The sequence below is a fragment of the Musa acuminata genome, chromosome BXJ2-2, assembly GCF_036884655.1.
Source record: "Musa acuminata AAA Group cultivar baxijiao chromosome BXJ2-2, Cavendish_Baxijiao_AAA, whole genome shotgun sequence".
NCBI classification, from domain to species: domain Eukaryota; kingdom Viridiplantae; phylum Streptophyta; class Magnoliopsida; order Zingiberales; family Musaceae; genus Musa; species Musa acuminata.
The window spans coordinates 31,706,807-31,724,193 of NC_088339.1; the positions used below are offsets into that span (position 1 = coordinate 31,706,807).

At 35.4% G+C, this 17,387-nt stretch overlaps 2 protein-coding genes across 5 annotated transcripts in view; both read right to left on the reverse strand.

Moving 5' to 3' along the window:
* Positions 1-1,389: 1,389 nt before the first annotated feature.
* Positions 1,390-3,758, reverse strand: LOC103974943 (uncharacterized). Of its 2 annotated transcripts, XM_009389856.3 has the most exons (3): positions 3,658-3,758; positions 3,384-3,549; positions 1,390-1,757 (listed from the first exon to the last, which is right to left on the reverse strand). In XM_009389856.3, the coding sequence occupies exons 2-3, from the start codon at positions 3,529-3,531 to the stop codon at positions 1,615-1,617; spliced, it is 291 nt and encodes a 96-aa protein (XP_009388131.2). In that variant the 5' UTR covers positions 3,532-3,549; positions 3,658-3,758; the 3' UTR covers positions 1,390-1,614. The 2 variants fall into 2 exon arrangements, with proteins under 2 accessions (XP_009388131.2, XP_009388124.2); XM_009389849.3 differs by having other exon boundaries at positions 3,384-3,754.
* A 612-nt stretch (positions 3,759-4,370) lies between these two features.
* Positions 4,371-17,387, reverse strand: part of LOC135606073 (uncharacterized) — a 33,744-nt gene continuing 20,727 nt past the window's right edge. The window contains exons 15-26 of one of the 3 annotated variants that reach the window (XM_065096850.1): positions 13,668-13,736; positions 13,503-13,568; positions 13,278-13,406; positions 11,005-11,061; positions 9,625-9,714; positions 8,268-8,333; positions 7,942-8,010; positions 7,730-7,834; positions 7,470-7,595; positions 5,476-5,534; positions 5,360-5,396; positions 4,371-4,789 (exon numbers count right to left, since the gene is read on the reverse strand). In XM_065096850.1, coding sequence (XP_064952922.1) covers positions 4,697-4,789; positions 5,360-5,396; positions 5,476-5,534; positions 7,470-7,595; positions 7,730-7,834; positions 7,942-8,010; positions 8,268-8,333; positions 9,625-9,714; positions 11,005-11,061; positions 13,278-13,406; positions 13,503-13,568; positions 13,668-13,736 — 966 coding nt within the window. In that variant the 3' untranslated portion in view covers positions 4,371-4,696. Of the gene's footprint in view, positions 4,790-5,359; positions 5,397-5,475; positions 5,535-7,469; positions 7,596-7,677; positions 7,835-7,941; positions 8,011-8,267; positions 8,334-9,624; positions 9,715-11,004; positions 11,062-13,277; positions 13,407-13,502; positions 13,569-13,667; positions 13,737-17,387 lie in introns of those variants that run through there. The other 2 variants (XM_065096852.1, XR_010484670.1) reach the window with 2 other exon arrangements.

The window sequence follows — 17,387 nt, forward strand, 5'->3', positions numbered from 1 at the left end:
AGTAATTAATTTTTTTAATTTTAAAAAAAATTATATATTAATTTTTTTATAAATATAAAAATAAAATATTTAATTTTATTTATTCTTGTTGATTTTATCGATGAAATATACTGACATAGAAATAGTACGAAAATAATTAACAAAATTTTTTTAATATTTTAATTATTTTTTTATTATGTCTAAATTAAAACATCTTCATCGACTGTTATGATGGAGGCAGACGATAACACCATCGAGGGCGGCAAGTGATAGTGGTCGACGAAAACGATGTGATGGTCAACCATGTCGATGTCGATCTGAATATTGATGATCCAAGCAAAGGCATCGACCATGGTAGTGATGACAAGTTGATGGTGTGGATCTCAAGAATATCCTTGGAGATGGGCAAAATAGAATCCTAGAGGTCAAGCTTGAGTGACTTCTACGTCTTCTTGTGGGGGGAGAAGGAAGAAGCGAGAGAGTGTGACGATCGAAGATGAGACAAAAGAAGAAGAGGAAGAGAACAAGGATGATGGTCGTGCTACATCATCCTGCATCTACATCAACATTGCTTTGCATCTACAATAGCACCGCCATCGCCTCATCCTCTTCCTACTCTCCCATTACCTCACCTCCCACATTGACGCAAATGCATAGCGATATCAACGCATATGCAATACGAAGCAGAGTGACCATCGTCATTATTATCTTCTTCCTCTCCCTTTGCCTCACATATCGTCGCCACTCTTCCGCCTCTTCCTCCTCCCCCTGCAAGAAGTCATAAAAATCTCTAAAACTCCACCTCCAAGATGTCACCCCACCTGTCTTCAAGGACATCCTTAAGATCCACCAACACTATCATTAAATTATCATCACTGTCACAACCCTCGGCCCTCCTCGATCGTCGATATTCAAATTAATATCGACAAAGTTGATTATCGTATCATTCTAATCGACCACCGTCACAACAATCACCTGTGACCCTCGATAACGCCATTGTTCGCTACCACCATAACAATCAACTAAGAAATTTTAATTATGATATAACAAAAAATATATAACTAGAATATTAAATTTATTTTTTTATCCATCATTTTCGTATCATTCCTACACATATTATATCTTCCGTCGGTAAAACCAACGACGTTAGAATAAATAATATTAAATATTTTACTTTCTTAACTATAAAAATTTTAATATAAATTTAAAATATTAAATTAGTCAACTGCTTATTAAAGAACGGTAGTATGCGACATGCACATAGTCTTTTTCTTAGTTCTTTAGTTATATTTCAAGTCAGTCCCTTGATGTGAGCCTCAGGTTGCATCCCAAAAATATTTTCCTGTTAGCAGTTTGAGCATCAAATCTGCAGACAAAGCTCACACGATAACATGAAAAATTCTAGAGGAGTTCAGCAAATTATAAAGCATTTATTTAAATATTTAAAATAAAAGCTTGTAATCAGAATTGACTGAATTCAATCAGAAAGTAAATAAGTTAATATAGCATGGCCTTGTGACAAGAAGACATGTTTAAAGAGTAACTGTTGACCTCATCCACAATGGCCTAAAAAAAAACCATAACAAGTTTCCTCAAGCACATAAACAGTACAGATATCAAAGAGATGGCAGATACTCATTTGGGCTTGTCAAAAGCAGCTATATTTTGAGGCTCACATTCCGGACTAAAAAGGCGGACAAGTAAAGCGGAAGTGGAGCTTACTGATATTGCTCCGCATGAAGCCCAGCGTAGACTCCGTGGGTTTGTTATCCTCGGACCTGCATCAGCACTACTGTAATTATTTCTCATGTTGAAAACGATTTAGACAAAACATTTTGATGATGAAAGTGAGAACCAATTCTGACAGGAAAAAGATGGTTTATAATAATATGTACTATCTCAGGAAGAAAAAAATGAAATATAGAACCTTCTTCAGCTCTTGTCCTTCTATTGGAATAAAAGAAACATGCTTTAGTAAATGTAAGAGTTTAGACACAAGGATCTAATAACAGTATGTTATAAACAAGTTTTGGTGCATTTTTAACGTGATATGAGCAAATAAGTCAGGGAAGCCTCGAAGGCTTGCATAGGCAACCGAGTGAGATGACAGAGGCAAGGTCCAAGCGTATCTAAAGGTGTGTTTGAGAACACATTTGATATGTGGATTGATGGTCCAATGCACATTTTAAATTTTAAATATGAATTGTTGACAATTTTTTTTCAAATTGCATTTGGCCGGAATACTGCATTACAAAGGCTTAAATGTTGATGCTATCTTAGGTTAGCATTAACATTTCAGCATTTGTGGGATACTAATGAAATTCTTTGAATTTCATATGATATATTATAACGTCCTCTAAAGTCATAAGATTGTCAATCATATAATGGAAACCCTAACCCTCATTTCCTCTCCCCTTCTCTCGAAACCAACATGAAATTTTATTTACTTATTTCCAAAGATTATTTTACATTCATTTATATGATTGTATTCTTCTATTTATTATATTTCTGGACCATACAATTTTTTTTATAAGGAAGGGTGAATTAACACCTGGGCAATGGCGAATTCACACTCGAGCAAGGCGAGGCAAGGTCCAAGCACCTCTAAATTGTTCGAGCAAGCAAATTCACATCTAGGTGAGGTGAAGTGAGACGAGGCCCGAGCACCTCTAACTTGTTTAACTAGGCAAATTCACACCCAGTAAAGGTGAGGCATAACAACGCCCGAGTGCCTCTAAATTGTTCAAACATACAAATTCATGCCTAGGCGAGGCAAGGGCCAAAAGCGTCTAAATTGTTTGAACATGCAAATTCATGTCCAGGCGAGATAAAGCCTGAGTGCCTCTAAATTGTTCAAACATGCGAATTCATGCTCAGGTGAGGCGAAGCAATGCAAGGACTGAGCGCCTCTCAATTGTTGGGCAAGCGAACTCACACCTGGGTCCCGGTAAAGGCAAGGCAAGGCACAAACACCTCTAAATTGTTCGGGCAAGCGAATTCAATTGGGCGCTGCTTAGGGGTGCCCAGTCCAAATCAATCTGATTGAGATTGAGTTGAACCCAAATTTATTGATTCGATTCAACCAAGATAACTTAACTTCCTCCAAACCCACCCCCTACTTGCCCTGCACAAACCCTAGCTTCCCAGCCCCTCGCCGCCGACTCTCCTCCCTGTCAATGATCAGTGGCCACCTTTCTCCCTTTACCAGCAATCGACATGCCCTGTGAAACCTCTTCCTCCCTTCCCAACAGCCACCGAATGGCACACGTACCCCCTCCCTCTTCCCCCCTTCCCCTCTTCTCCCTTTCACAACCACCGGCACTACCCCCACCGCTGACTTAACGGACAAGTTAGGTTAGGAAATGCACTAGGTTGATGAACAAGAGGATATAAAGAGATGGTACCATAGTGGAGGCGACAGAGGACCCAGAAAGCAAGGGCCCCACCGACGCTGAAGATGCCGGCGGTGTGGCGCATCAGGCGGGTGCACGGCTTCGCGTCCGACCGCATCAGTTCCCCATCCGACCATCCCAGCGCCCGCCTCAGCGCCATCCTCCGTCTCCTTGCTCTCTGCCTCTCCCAAGAAGACCACAGCACAAAAGAAGAGCGTAGGAAATAAGACGATGACGTCCGTCGGAGTTGGCGGTGCCGGCAACACGAAAAGGAGGAGGAGGAGACCTCGACGAGGGTCGGATGGTTGGGTTGTGGGAGCGGCGACGGCGGACAGGGACGGAAGGGACGACGTGCTGAGAAGAAAAGCCCTACCGCCTCCTGACGAGGAGAAAAGGGGTCGTAGTTATTAAACTCGAACCGGACCGTTTAGTCGGACCGGAAAAACCCGCGAACCGGACGTCCAGCTGATTCAGTTGGATGGCCATGATATTTATGTCTCCACAAACACGTTTATTTCAAAGCCACTACCATAATATTTTATAGCTCATAGAGAATGTGATCTGATCAACAAGTCTTAAGTTTGCATCTTTATCAGACATTTGGTTTTTTTATATATTAACTTTAGATCATAAAAGAGTTTGAAAAAACATGTGTACTGATGACGACAAAGTTGATTCGACATCATCAAGATAAATAACCATGATCAATGCAAGCAGCATGACGAGACCACATAAGTGGAAATAGATTGCAAGACTCAAAAAGGTGAATGATAGTTGGTCTTTATCTAAGTTATACACCACACTTCACCAAAGCTAAAATATATCTACAATTTTATATTATTTTATATAATTTTTAGAATATTTTTTATTTTTAGTTATTAAAAAATTATGCAATAATATCTATTTAAAAGACAGTAATAAAAATAAAATTACAACCATTAAACTACTATTGTTTACTAATTAGGCTAGAAATTTCACTTGTCCAAATGCAGGCTAACGTTGAACAGGAAAATCATTGTACAATAAGGCTCGGGAAGATTACGAAATATACATATTGAATCTGATTCCAAGGCTTTATCAACGAAAAGACTTGTCACCCTTGAAATGTTCTAAATTAAAACAGAGACATTGTAATTTCTGTCGAAATACTTTTTGAAAACAATAAAATATCGCACTCATGCAACGAAGGTCAAACAATAACTAATTGGTACGTAACTCAGAGTAACAGTTCCCTGTTGTTGCTACGGTACAATGTTAACTAATTGGTACATAACTCGAGTTATTGCAATGTGCTGAGCATCCATCGCCAGCGCCATCACAGCGTTTCATAAAGGAGTGTCTAAAGTTGCTTGCTTTTGAGGACTTTTGCTTGTTTGACTGGAAGACACTTCTAATGTATTTTCTTCACCATCGAGCATCTGATAGCGAAAAAAAAAAAAGCACCATCAGTAATTAAAAGAAGAATTGTGTTAAATGAAAGGCAACTATGCCTTCGTGACACAGCAAATTAAAAGAAATTCTCTCAGATAAAACAGTCAGAATGGTAGACAAAAGGGAGGGTGTAAAGTTATTATGTGTCTAATGAAACAATTAGATTTCTATTGAATACAAACCACAAATTTCAGTGCTAAGCTGAAAGGAATCAGAGTTATCTCTTACATACACGATTTCCACTACAGGAGGAAAAATATGAGAATCATGACTTTTGATTCATAAAAGTGGCAACAAGGCAGTAAAGATGTTTACTAGAATCCAATGTAGTGAAGTGTGCAACTGATCGTTTTTTGTAATATAATCTCACCCAATGTGTATTGACACCTGATGCAGAAGACTTGAAAATACTCTTCAATTTATAAATTAGGCAGCTCATTACCAAATCAGGATGAACAGAAACTTTATCCAATCATAAGAAATATAAATCATTATCTATATGGAGTATGTGAAATTTCCAGAAACACAACAAATGAAGAGGTAGGATTAAGCAGAACCTGGCTCAAAGTTTCCAATTTGCTTCGAACAACATCCCTGAACAGGACTGGTATCAGCATAAACCATGGGTAACCCAAGAATTGAGATAATAATTACACTAAAGGCACAGACATACCAGATTATGTCATCAACAGTGTCATTTGAGAGAAGGTAATATATATTGACCGATGAAACCTAGCAAAGCAAAGGAAAAAATGAATCTTATAATACATCAATGGTCAACATGAAATATAGTTTGTCTTGGTTAAAGTCGATTAGTGCAGCAAATTATGCCCCAAATAGTGCTAAGTGCAAGTCAAGCCTAGTACCTTGTGAGAGCAAAACAGAACTACATTATGATATTTAAATTTTGATGAAGAGACAATGTTAGCATGCTCTACATAAGTGTTAACTGACATGAGATAGTACTATAATAAGTACACATGAGCTAAATTCATGGTGAATTGGTAAAGGGTACTCAAGTCATGAATACTTAATTAGATGAAAAACTAGCACCACACAGTAAACCGATAGAATCTCAATGTGGCCACAAACATAGTAAAGACGGATTCTTCCTTAAATTGTTTGTTTGATTCAGATAATTCAGCATAGTAGACTTTGCAGACATTGACAATGACATTTATTTGTTAATATGAAGTTATAGTTTACAGTGATTGGGCGACCATCAATTTCCACCTTAACATAGAGAAAGTTCATCTCAAGGCTCTATATATCCAGATACTAGTGCTCAAGAAAGCAAATGCTAAATAATCAACCCACCTTTGGCTTTTGTTGAACTAGTTCTTTAACCACTGGATACATTAAATTCAGATTATATCAAATTAAAAATAGAATAGGTTATATTTCTATTGCAATTAGGATATTTATTTCTTATTTCAGTGAATTTAAATAAGAGGATATTGTAAATTTTACATTAGGGAGAATCTCGAAACTATAACTTAAATAATTAAATTTATCTATTTCAGATCTAGATTAGGATTCAAATTCTTTTTTAAAAAATCCTCTTATTTAAATCCACTCAAATAGGAAACAAATATCCTAATTGCAATATAAATCTAAAAATTTCAATTTTCAATTTGATTTATTCCGAATTTAATTTACTTGATAGTTACAATCCTCCCCCTATTTAATAAATATGATATCAAATTTGATTTTACGTTAGTGGAATAGATATAGATAATGCTCGTTCAAGTCTACATCCCGACCTAAATGATGCTGTCAACGGACATACATAAACTTGTTAATCAGGACGAGCTCATTCCTTTCCAAGATCTAGATCGGCTGCTCCAAGAAAGTGATATGGATCCTTCATATACTTAAGAACATGAAGATAAGAAACACAATAATGTGTAGCAGAGAGTACAGGGGACAATGCTAATTGGTAAGCCATCGATCCCACCATTTACAAAATTGTAAAAGGACAAATAAATCTAGGAGTAAATTTATCATTTGTCGCTTTAAAACAGACATTGATTTCAAATTCCCAGTCCCTTCTAATTTGATTTGCATATCTCTTTTGTATGCTTTGATCAGCTGTCCCTAGCTCTTGCCAACTCCATCACAAAGAAGATCCAGAAGGAAAGGGTCACAAGAAAAAAGTCACAAGGAATAACAGGAAGAGGAGAGGGCACAGCAGAGGTAAAGAAGACAAGGAGCAAAGAGAGACGAGGAGAGAAGACAAAGAAGAGGAAAGAATTTAGGAGGAAAATGGCAATGAAGACTGATTAAGGAAAGAAAAAGAAGAAACAAATAGAGGGTAAAAAAAGAGCAAGAAACAGAGAACAAAATTTTTAATTTAGCAAAAAGAGAAGAAAAATAAAAGAGAGTAGAAAAAACAAAAGAATTGCAAGATTATTATTTTATATTTTATTATACATATTTTAAACTTATATTATTCAATAAGCCAGTAATTCGACTTTTTGACACACTGGACTTTTTGACCCACTGTTCTGATCAGTAATTTAGTGACACCAAGCTTGGCAATGACTGGGTAAGTTTTAATAAGTACAGATGATATTACTATAAAAAAGAAGCATTTGCATCCAAGCCAGGAAAGAGTATAATACATATAGGTGCACTATAAATTGTATCAATACCACGAATCATTACCTGGCCAATCCGGTGAGCACGATCTTCTGCCTGAATTATATCACCAGGAGTCCAGGTCAACTCAGCAAAAAAGATTGTACTTGCTGCGGTCAGGTTCAATCCAACACCTCCGGCTTTGATTGAAAGCTACATATGGGCATCACCAACAATAAACTTCAGAAAGCATGGAACATGGGGTTTGTTTTCACATAGAGCATAAAAATATTACAGTCTGAGCCGAGAGATGTAACAAATCCAATTGAAAGCAGAAAGGAGCCTACAACTGCAGCCTTTATTTCAATCTTCTCCTGAAATTCATTTACTAAAGCTTGTCTCATCGATGATGGGGTACCGCCATCTATTCTTATACAGCCAACATTCTTTTTCTGCAATAAATTGATCATTCGTGGGCGATTATGATGGTGACCTATTTACTACTATTTATATGAACATAAAATCTACCTTAGAAAGATGGCAATGCTAAGTAACTTACAAGAAGAAACTGATGTATCGCATCAATCAAGGGCTGATGGTGAGCAAATATCAAGAATTTGAAGTCTGCCTGAAAAGTGAGGATGAGAACATACATGAAGCACCATATGTGCTAAAAGTTTTATAAAGTGAAGAACTAAAACATAGCCATTCACAAAAGGGTAAAAGGAACATGATACAGATTAACCAAACCAGATAATTGAAAGAGATGTACGACAGCTGACATAATTGAATTATGCAACTAATTGGTTCACAGGCCATCAACATGATGTCTGGCAATAGTTATATCTAGAAAAACCACATGACCAAGCAATTAGTTCTGGTTACCTCAATAACAGTACTCAGGTAATCCAGAACTGCAGGAATTTTAGCTTCTGCTGAATCATTATATATCTGCAGTTTAAATAAGAGGAAGCCAATTAAGAATCAAAATGGACAGTAATAGAAGATAAAAAGAAAACCAAGATTGTTAGTTTCACAGAATCATGATCAAATCTTTTTTCTCTACACAGAAAGATGATGTAAAAAGAGAAATACAGAACAAGTGATGCACTACACATGTACTATTGGCCAAAACTTAAAGCTAACCAAGGTCTACCAGGACACCATCTTTTCTGTTTCAGCACATGGATCAAATATAATCCTTATGACATAAACAGACTCCTTACTGGTTAAGATACTGCAGTATTTCTCTCATAACTGTGGAACATCCCTATTCTGAGAATTTCAAGCAGAATAACCATGGATCTTCTAATGTTATTGTGCAGGAACAAAAGAATTTCTTGTTAGATACACAATTAAGCACATGTATCTGGGATAACTAATATAAACAGAAATAACCCAACATATGATCAAACTTTGAAAAGCAAAAGAGTTAAAAGTGTAGAATGCCTGAGATATCGACGGCAAGAGCAAGCCACATTGCAAAAGATATAGAATTTTAAGTGGAAAAGATCTGAAGCAAGCGAAGAATCGGAACCTTAATTATCATAAATTTGACTGTCAATCGGTAGGGAACACAATTTGAAATGCACAGTAAACAACGCCAAAGATTAAATGCTTATGTTGACATATAACATAAGAGGAATGAACGCTCCACATACAACATTTTAAACTTTACTATTAGTAAAAGAGAATATTCAAAGCTCAAATTTGTCCATTTCTAATGCATTTACCATGCTGAACCTGAGGTTTTTTATGTAACATTCATCCTCACAAACTAGAATAAGGCACGAAGAAAGCACCCTACTACAAATAAGGTAGTTGTTTTAGTAAACCTTGAAAATGAGTTTCAAGGTCAATTCTCTTAAGGAGTAAATTGATAGTACACCTGAAATGTATAGAAAACTTGCTTTATAATAAATATTCTCATCAAAAGAGATGAACTACTATTTGAAATTACCATTACATTAAGGTGGTGTCATGTCAACAACAGAGATTAATCAACAAATAATCAATAAAAAATAATATTCAACCTCAAACTATCTAAATGTTGCTGCTTCTAGATCTCTATACATTTCAGACATTAATTATTTTTAAAAATGAAGCATTTGACTATTGTGTAGCTCATTATTTTTCCATATTAATCACTTCCATCATGCAAGCACAATCCCATACCATTTTTGGAAAATGCAGTATATTTGAACCCACAAGTACACTAACATGGAACAAAGAGTTCAGATACCTTGTTAATAAGATTTTTTTGCATAAATTTTAAATACTCCATCTTCTCAGGGGAATCACAAGCCTGAATGTTCATCTTCACTACCTCCAACTGAAAGACAAAAATGGAACAACTTTGGTCACATATATATAATAATAATATAGTAAACCACATGCCATATGTGGCCATAAACAAGGCATCATTCAGTTTTTAATTTTAAGATATGTTTTACCACAAAAAACAGAGCTTGTAAGCTAAAACAAGTTTAAATACCTACACAAGAAATTCTGTGATACAATTAAGGTATCTTCCGCATCTCTTTTTAATGTCACAAAGAAAAAAGGAAGTAAAAACTTCTTTGAGAACAACTATAAATATAAATAATACACAAACACTTACTTCCTCAAATAGGCAATTTAAACATTTTCAGGCAATAAGGTAACGAAAATCAAAATAAAGAATTTTAGTGATTTTTGAGGTACACGAAAACAAAACACTATAGCTAAGCACATGTAGACATGTCATGCCCAAATTCTATTATTAGTTTGTCAAAGAAAATGGAAACCATTTAAATTAAAATAATAACTCATAAAGCTATTCATTTTGACCTAAGAGCTATGTTTGTTGCGACCCACATGAAACTTGTTACAAACTCATATCCAATTTTCAGCTTATTTTCAGATACCCCAATGAGCAATTTATCCACGTTCCTAACATGTTCATTTGAAACTCCAACTTCACTTTTTAATGAATGAATAAAATGGCATATAAAGGATTTAAAATGCAGATACACAAATTTAAAATATAATATACGCAAGTGAAGAAAAAGAACATACACATAAACATACATGAAATGCACAAACCGAAAGAGTTGAAGAGAAAGAATGAGCAAGTAATGTAATTCCATATTAGACACAATGTCAAGTAAAAAACAAGGACCAGTAGTACCAAGTGATTACAAAAGAAAAATCTTGTAATTTTGTATAAGATCTACAATGTGAAGTTGATAAATCTGTCACATTCATTACTTATTATGATAATTTTCACTAAAACAATAAGTAGGGGCAAATTAAATCTTAATTTCATCAGTACGACAAATGACTTACATAACTGTCATAGACAATACAGTTTTCTCACTCATCAAATCACATCATAATTTAATTTGTGGACTTCCATCTAAATCACATCATATACGACTACAATGGGTCAGACTCACTTATAAGTTGCAATTGAATCTACATACAGAAATGTTATACAACAACAAGAAGGCATAATGTCCTAACTAAAGAAAATCAGCGTGATCAATAAACGCATGCTAAAGTTCAAATACTAATATAGGACTAGAAATGACTATTTCAGGTATCAGAACATGAAAGATCAGCGGGTAGGTATCAGGATTACCTCACGAAACAGAATTCTAATTTGTTTCATATCTTTCTCATTCAAATCTAGGAAGACCTGAAAATAGTGGCAACCAATTATGAGACCAAATTCCTATGAACCGAATGAAGAAGGAAATTTACAAAAGTTATGATTAGCAAGAATAAAACTATATATTAAAAGATTAAAGAATAGCCAAAATATAAAAATTCCAACAGAATATTTCATATTAAAAATATCTTGAGACAAATGTATAGGGTTATTAGAAAAGATAAAATAAGAAATGATGTCATTTGTGGACAAATAGGGATGAACTAAAACCAAAAATAAAATTAAAGGAAAATCAATTAAGAGAACTTCCACATAAACCATTAGTATAATATGATTCCAAGCAACATCGTTGCCCAAAACATCCTAGCATGATCTGCAGAGTATTATGGATTTTTAATGATCTTTTTTATTTTTGGACAAAAAGATGAGGAAGCCATATATCAGTTGTATACAATATTATAATTACCCTTTCAACATTTGACTTTTTTTTTTCTTTCTTTCAGCAAACAAAAATAACATATTGCTCAAGTAAAACGATGATACAATCCCTTTGTTTTCATAAGCCTTTTTCATGTAATAGATTATGTAGCAGCTCAGAACCACAATTGAGGAACACTTCCATGCTTCTCTTAATTCAAGAAGGAATTTAGTCAAAAAAAAGGTTAAACATAAATATGCCTTTTGAGGCCAATTTTTTGACTTTCATGAAGTCTGTTATCCACAAATACAAAATGTCAGTTATTTTCACACCAAGCCCTATCCTCTTTGGAAAAAGTTTGCATGTTTCACATTAAGACATATAATTAAGGCCCAGATGGCATATGACATGGCAGTGTATGAAAAGAAAACATTTCAACGATTTAGTGAGCCTGTTTAAAATCTGTCCTGATGATGCAGCAGTTTAACAGGTTGTGCAATCTTTTAACAGCCAAATGCAATCTAGTGCACCATAATTTGAAAAGAAAACCATAAGAGCACGAACAAAGCAAAGAATGAAGTAACATTTTTTGCAAATTAAGTTCTGCAGTGATTATTTTGCTATTACCAAAGATCTTACGAATCAATAATCTTGGTTTTATAATAGGATACCAATTCTATAATAGGATTATAACAAATAGGTATATATTAAGGGTGAAATTACAGCTTAAATGGCAAGATCTTACTTGAGGATCTTATATTAGAATTCATTCTTGTGTTTTGTCATTCTCTAAATAATTCTTATGTTTCAGAAAAAATTATTATGACAATAAGTTCATTAGACATTAAAAGATGTTGATAATGTTGTACACTATAAGCAAGGTTTGCTATACCACTCAGTACGGGCAATATTTAACCAATGGAAGACCAAAAGCGAAGCAACCAAAATCGACCGGTACATGACCGGGATGACAGGTACTGCTTGGAATGTTATACCAGTCAGTGTAGGTCTATACCAGTCAGTAAGATTAGTTGGGGGTACGGTTGTCCAACTAACCATTACGTCTTCTATCGGAGGTTATAAAAAGGCCCCTCACACTATATACCAGTGTCAAATGCAGGGAATCAGTTTTATGCATGGGTCTTATAGACACACCATATCCATAAACAATTTCATTAAATCAAGGATTTGGATTCACCCAGGGTCAACTCACATCATTCATTGGTAACAGCTCCGTAAGGAAATCAATCTTGGACAAAGACCCGTACCAATCCTAGCCCATACCGGTATGGGTCTGAGTGGGTATATAAGTCATATAACAACTCATTTATCATAGGTGTAGCGAAGACTAAAATTTATAACCTTAACAAACAAATTTAAATTCTACATTGAAAATAGTTTCCAAAACTATGCCAAAAGAAGGGCATTATACTGGCTCATTTAATGACTCATGTTTATTCTTCAAAAACACACAAGCATAAGGTTATAAAAACTAACTTTAGGTTGGAATTCATATTTTCAAATTGTCTTCATCATTTTTCAAATGTTTAAGGTTTAAAAAACTTAGAAAGATCTTTTGAAACACTATTTGATTCATAATCAGATCCAACCTATGGTCCACCAATTTATGATGCGACTCCAACAATCGTTATAACAGTGTAGAATTTTTCTTTATGGAATCTCAGAAAGGAACTTGATCCTTGGCAACACTGTAACTACCAACAGCGCTAACAAAACAAAGAAGGATTCAGGCTGATTTGTGTAAAACTTAATCGATAATAGCTTGGCATGATAAAATCGGTGTATTCGGCATGGAGAATTTTACTTGTTGCCTACGCTTCACTGGCAGCTGTGAGAGGACATCGTTTTTTAATCTGCGAATCATGACAGTTGCTTTCATTAGACAATGTAGCTCTTCATGGTTGCTTGCACCTTGATAAAATCCAAAGTAACCCTATAAAGATAAATTTTAGAAGTTAGCCCTCCTGATCAAATAGACAACTGCATTTGATGACATATGATTTGAAAAAGAAAGTTAAGCTAATCTTACACCCCTGCAGTAACGATTCCCATACTCGTGAACATTTCTGTAAACACCAGGATACAAGGCCTCGAGCTGGAAAAAAAACAGAAATCAGACTAAAACATTGTTAATGCATCATAAACTAGGGCATAAAAGCAAGACGCAAAATCCATTAGTTGGGTAAAGCTGCACCTGCTTGAACAACTCGATAGGTCTGGATAAAGCAGGAGTTCCACTCAGAAGAATTGCGTATTGAGCTTTCTGAAATATTAAATTAGCAATGGTTATGAAATAATAGTGCAACTTCCCATTTGTAACCAAGAAGCAGGTATGGTTTGATGACCAAAGAAAAAGAGCTGTTAAAACCAGTTTTACTTAACAATGTGCAATGCCTAAAGAAATATTTCCTTACTTAGCAATTTGTACACAGCAAAGCTAGAAGGCCGATACAAGGTTCATAGTTCCGTAACATACCGCCAGGTATAAGCAATATGTACCAATCCGATAGGGGACCAATCCGATGGTACATACTAGTTTGTCAATACAACCCAACCATACCATTTGTCGGAATGTCAATACATACCATACCAATGGTCGATCGGTACACTGGTAAAGACCGGTAAGACGAACCATGGGTCAATAAAATTTTGACAGACTAGTGTCATTACTTATAAAAGGAATCTCACAATGTTCAATGTACAAAAAAAATGTTTAACAGCTACAAAATTAGAAATCAAAAAAGAAGAAACAACAATAGATAAAATAGCCAACCACTTTTTTGTATTTACTCTATCACAATAAAATTTGATGTAATTCATAAGATAAAAATATTACAAGAAAATGAATACATCAAAGGCATTCCCAGAGATGGATTTGACAGTTTTTAAGGTCAATCAAACATATCAATGGTGTCAATGAAGCCAGTTAGCATGGATGGGAAGTGACTAAAGTGCTGAAGAAATTTTCAGTTGATAAATCTGGCTATAACTGCAAAACTTGGTAGTGGTAGGAACTAAAGGAGAGCTTTAAAGGAAAAATAAGGGCAAGGTTCCATATGAATGGCATTTGCACATGATTAACCAATCTTAAGTTACAGGGGAAGCCTGCTAAAGAACAAGTCAGCATGTGAACTTCAACACAGAACTGGATTTAGATTTCTGAGATAGGACATCAAGGTTCATGGCGACATTAGGAAGTACAAAGACGTCAAAAGGACACTTAGAAGAGTTATATTCCAAGGTAGGCAATACCGAATGATACCGCCCGGTACGGGTGGTACGTACCAGTCCGACAGCATACCGGTACGCAAACCACCCGCAACTGGGCGGAACGGTTAAAAGCACCCCGTATCAGATGATACGAGGCAATATCGAGCGGTAACGATCAAATTGACCGTTGGAGCCCTTTCTCATAGTATTTAAACCCTTCTTCTTCCCTATTTCACTCCATTAGATTCTCATGCTCTCTTAAACTATCTCAAACTCTTTTTTCTCTCCTAAACTCTACAAAACAACGATTTGTTAATTCAATCGAGACTAATTTGGGAAGATTAAGAGGAAGAAAATAAAAGATCAGTAGATATCGTATAGACACAGAAAAAAGCTCATCGTATTCACGACCATCATAATATATGGAGAATCATACGGGCAACAACAGTATGGTGATAATTGGTCATCCTTCTCTGAGCAATATATGCCTCAGTAGATCAGTAGTGAAAGTAGAAGTTCTGACATTCACCAATATATGCCTCAAGAGCTACCTCAGACAAATATGATTCATGACGATCAGCCTACGATCAGCACCACATTGATGCATAAATGACATACAGTGTATCAATACACTATGTCATGGGATCAATTTTATGATAGGGTCCAACAAACATATCATATTGATATGCAGATATATACGATCGAGGACACCGATCCACCACCCGTGGAGGCTCGTCGTTCGTTTTGGTGGTAGAATCAACAATCAGGTATATCTACATATGTGATTATTTAATTCATTTGACTTTAAGAGTTTATATGATAACAAAATAGTCTAACAATTCAAATGATTTTCTATAGATATTTCAATATTTACAAAAGGACAATTCATAACGGACTGAAATACAAACCTTGAACGAAACTTCCTCAAAGCCCGAAAAAGATATGTGATACTATTCTTACCTAATTTACATTGATTTTGCTAAACTTATACTATTACTACATTTATTTCTAACTTAAAAATCCAATTCTAACATTTTTTTATTTTCAGGTATTTTCGAAAGGTTTTACACCCTAAATTAGGTGTACCGCTAGGTATGCCCTGGCGTACCGCTCGGTACGCGTTGGCATACCGCTCGATACACCATACCATACGTACCGAGCCAGCCTCGAAACACCAGTACGGTACGGTATTGCAGACCTTGTTATATTCTATGTGTAATGATCCAGTTCACCTTATAAAATCAACTGGACGCTACAATAAAAAAATCAACACCGCTTGTTGGAAGTTGTTGACAGCTGTTGAGACTGTTGAAAAAATTCGTTGCATGTCTGCCTCCCCTTTCTTTCCTCCTCTTCAACAGCTATTTGACTCCCGGTTGCCGCGACCACATAAAAATCCACCTCCTTCAATTACTAAAGTTGCGTCCTCATGCCACTGCTGACACCTCCTTCAGCACACGTCGCTGTCTCATCCTCATCCTCCACTTGTCCTCCTCAGGCCACAGTTGATGCCTCCTCCAGTACATGTCACCATCTCCTCTTCATCCTCATCTTCCTCTGCTTTTACTTCCTCATTTGATAGACATCATAACCTCTTATTCATCTTCATTATCTCCTACTCCGCCTTGGGTCTCCTTCTCCTCCTCCATTCCTTTCTCTTTCTCGCTAGTCCAATCAGTAGTGACTCCGACCAAGTGTCCTTCTCACTAATCCAGTCAGTAGTGACTCATTCGAAGTGTCAATATTGCAATCCATATTGGTACTACTTACTGGTCCTCACGTCAACCAATGTCAGCATTGAACCAAGATTTTAAAATGAATCACAATCAATATGAACCTCATACTAACCATAAAACATGCTCAATTTAATATTACATGTCATGTTATTTATTCAGGACTTGGGTAACCATAAATTTCATGGGGATTATACTATAAAATACTGGAATTTTTAATTTTGACATGTTTTCAAATTAGCTTGAAAATATACAAATTGGCCTGTTTCATTTTCTATAGATCTCTGTAAAAGAGAAATAAAATCAAACATTTGTTATCACATCGTAGGTTTAACTACTCCATTTCAGATAGGTCCACTTGTGTCCTGGAAGGAGCTCTAAATATCTTGTTTTCCCATTTCTTAAGTTTTATCACTGATCTCAAGTCAAATGAGTAAACTTGGGTGACAAAGTCTGAGCAGGAACACCATGAATGCAAAACAATTTTAGATAAGTTTCAGACTCCATTTAGGTTATCATGTACTGGAAGGAAGCTGAAATTTTTCTTGCATTACCATTTCTTAAAGCTTTGACACTAATCTAATAATAAACATCAGTTACTGGGTGACAAATTTGATTAAGCAGGAACACCATGAACTTTCCTAATTTAGTTTTAAGTCTGAGAAAACACTAAGTATTTTCTTAAATTATTTGATAAAATTGATCTAAATGCATATTGGGCCATTTGGTATTCCATTAACATTGATAATATGTCAAAGGTGACAATAAATTAGTTTGACTAAAGAAGTATAAAATAATGTTATTAGATACTTCCATACTTCCATGTGAAGCTGCATAAATTGCGCCTGATATACATCCACGAGTTGGAAATATTGATGATAGAATTTAAATGCCAATTTGGAGTAAAATGCGCCCATACAAAGTATAATATATGGACATCAAAAAGGAACTCTGGTTATAAAGTGTTATAT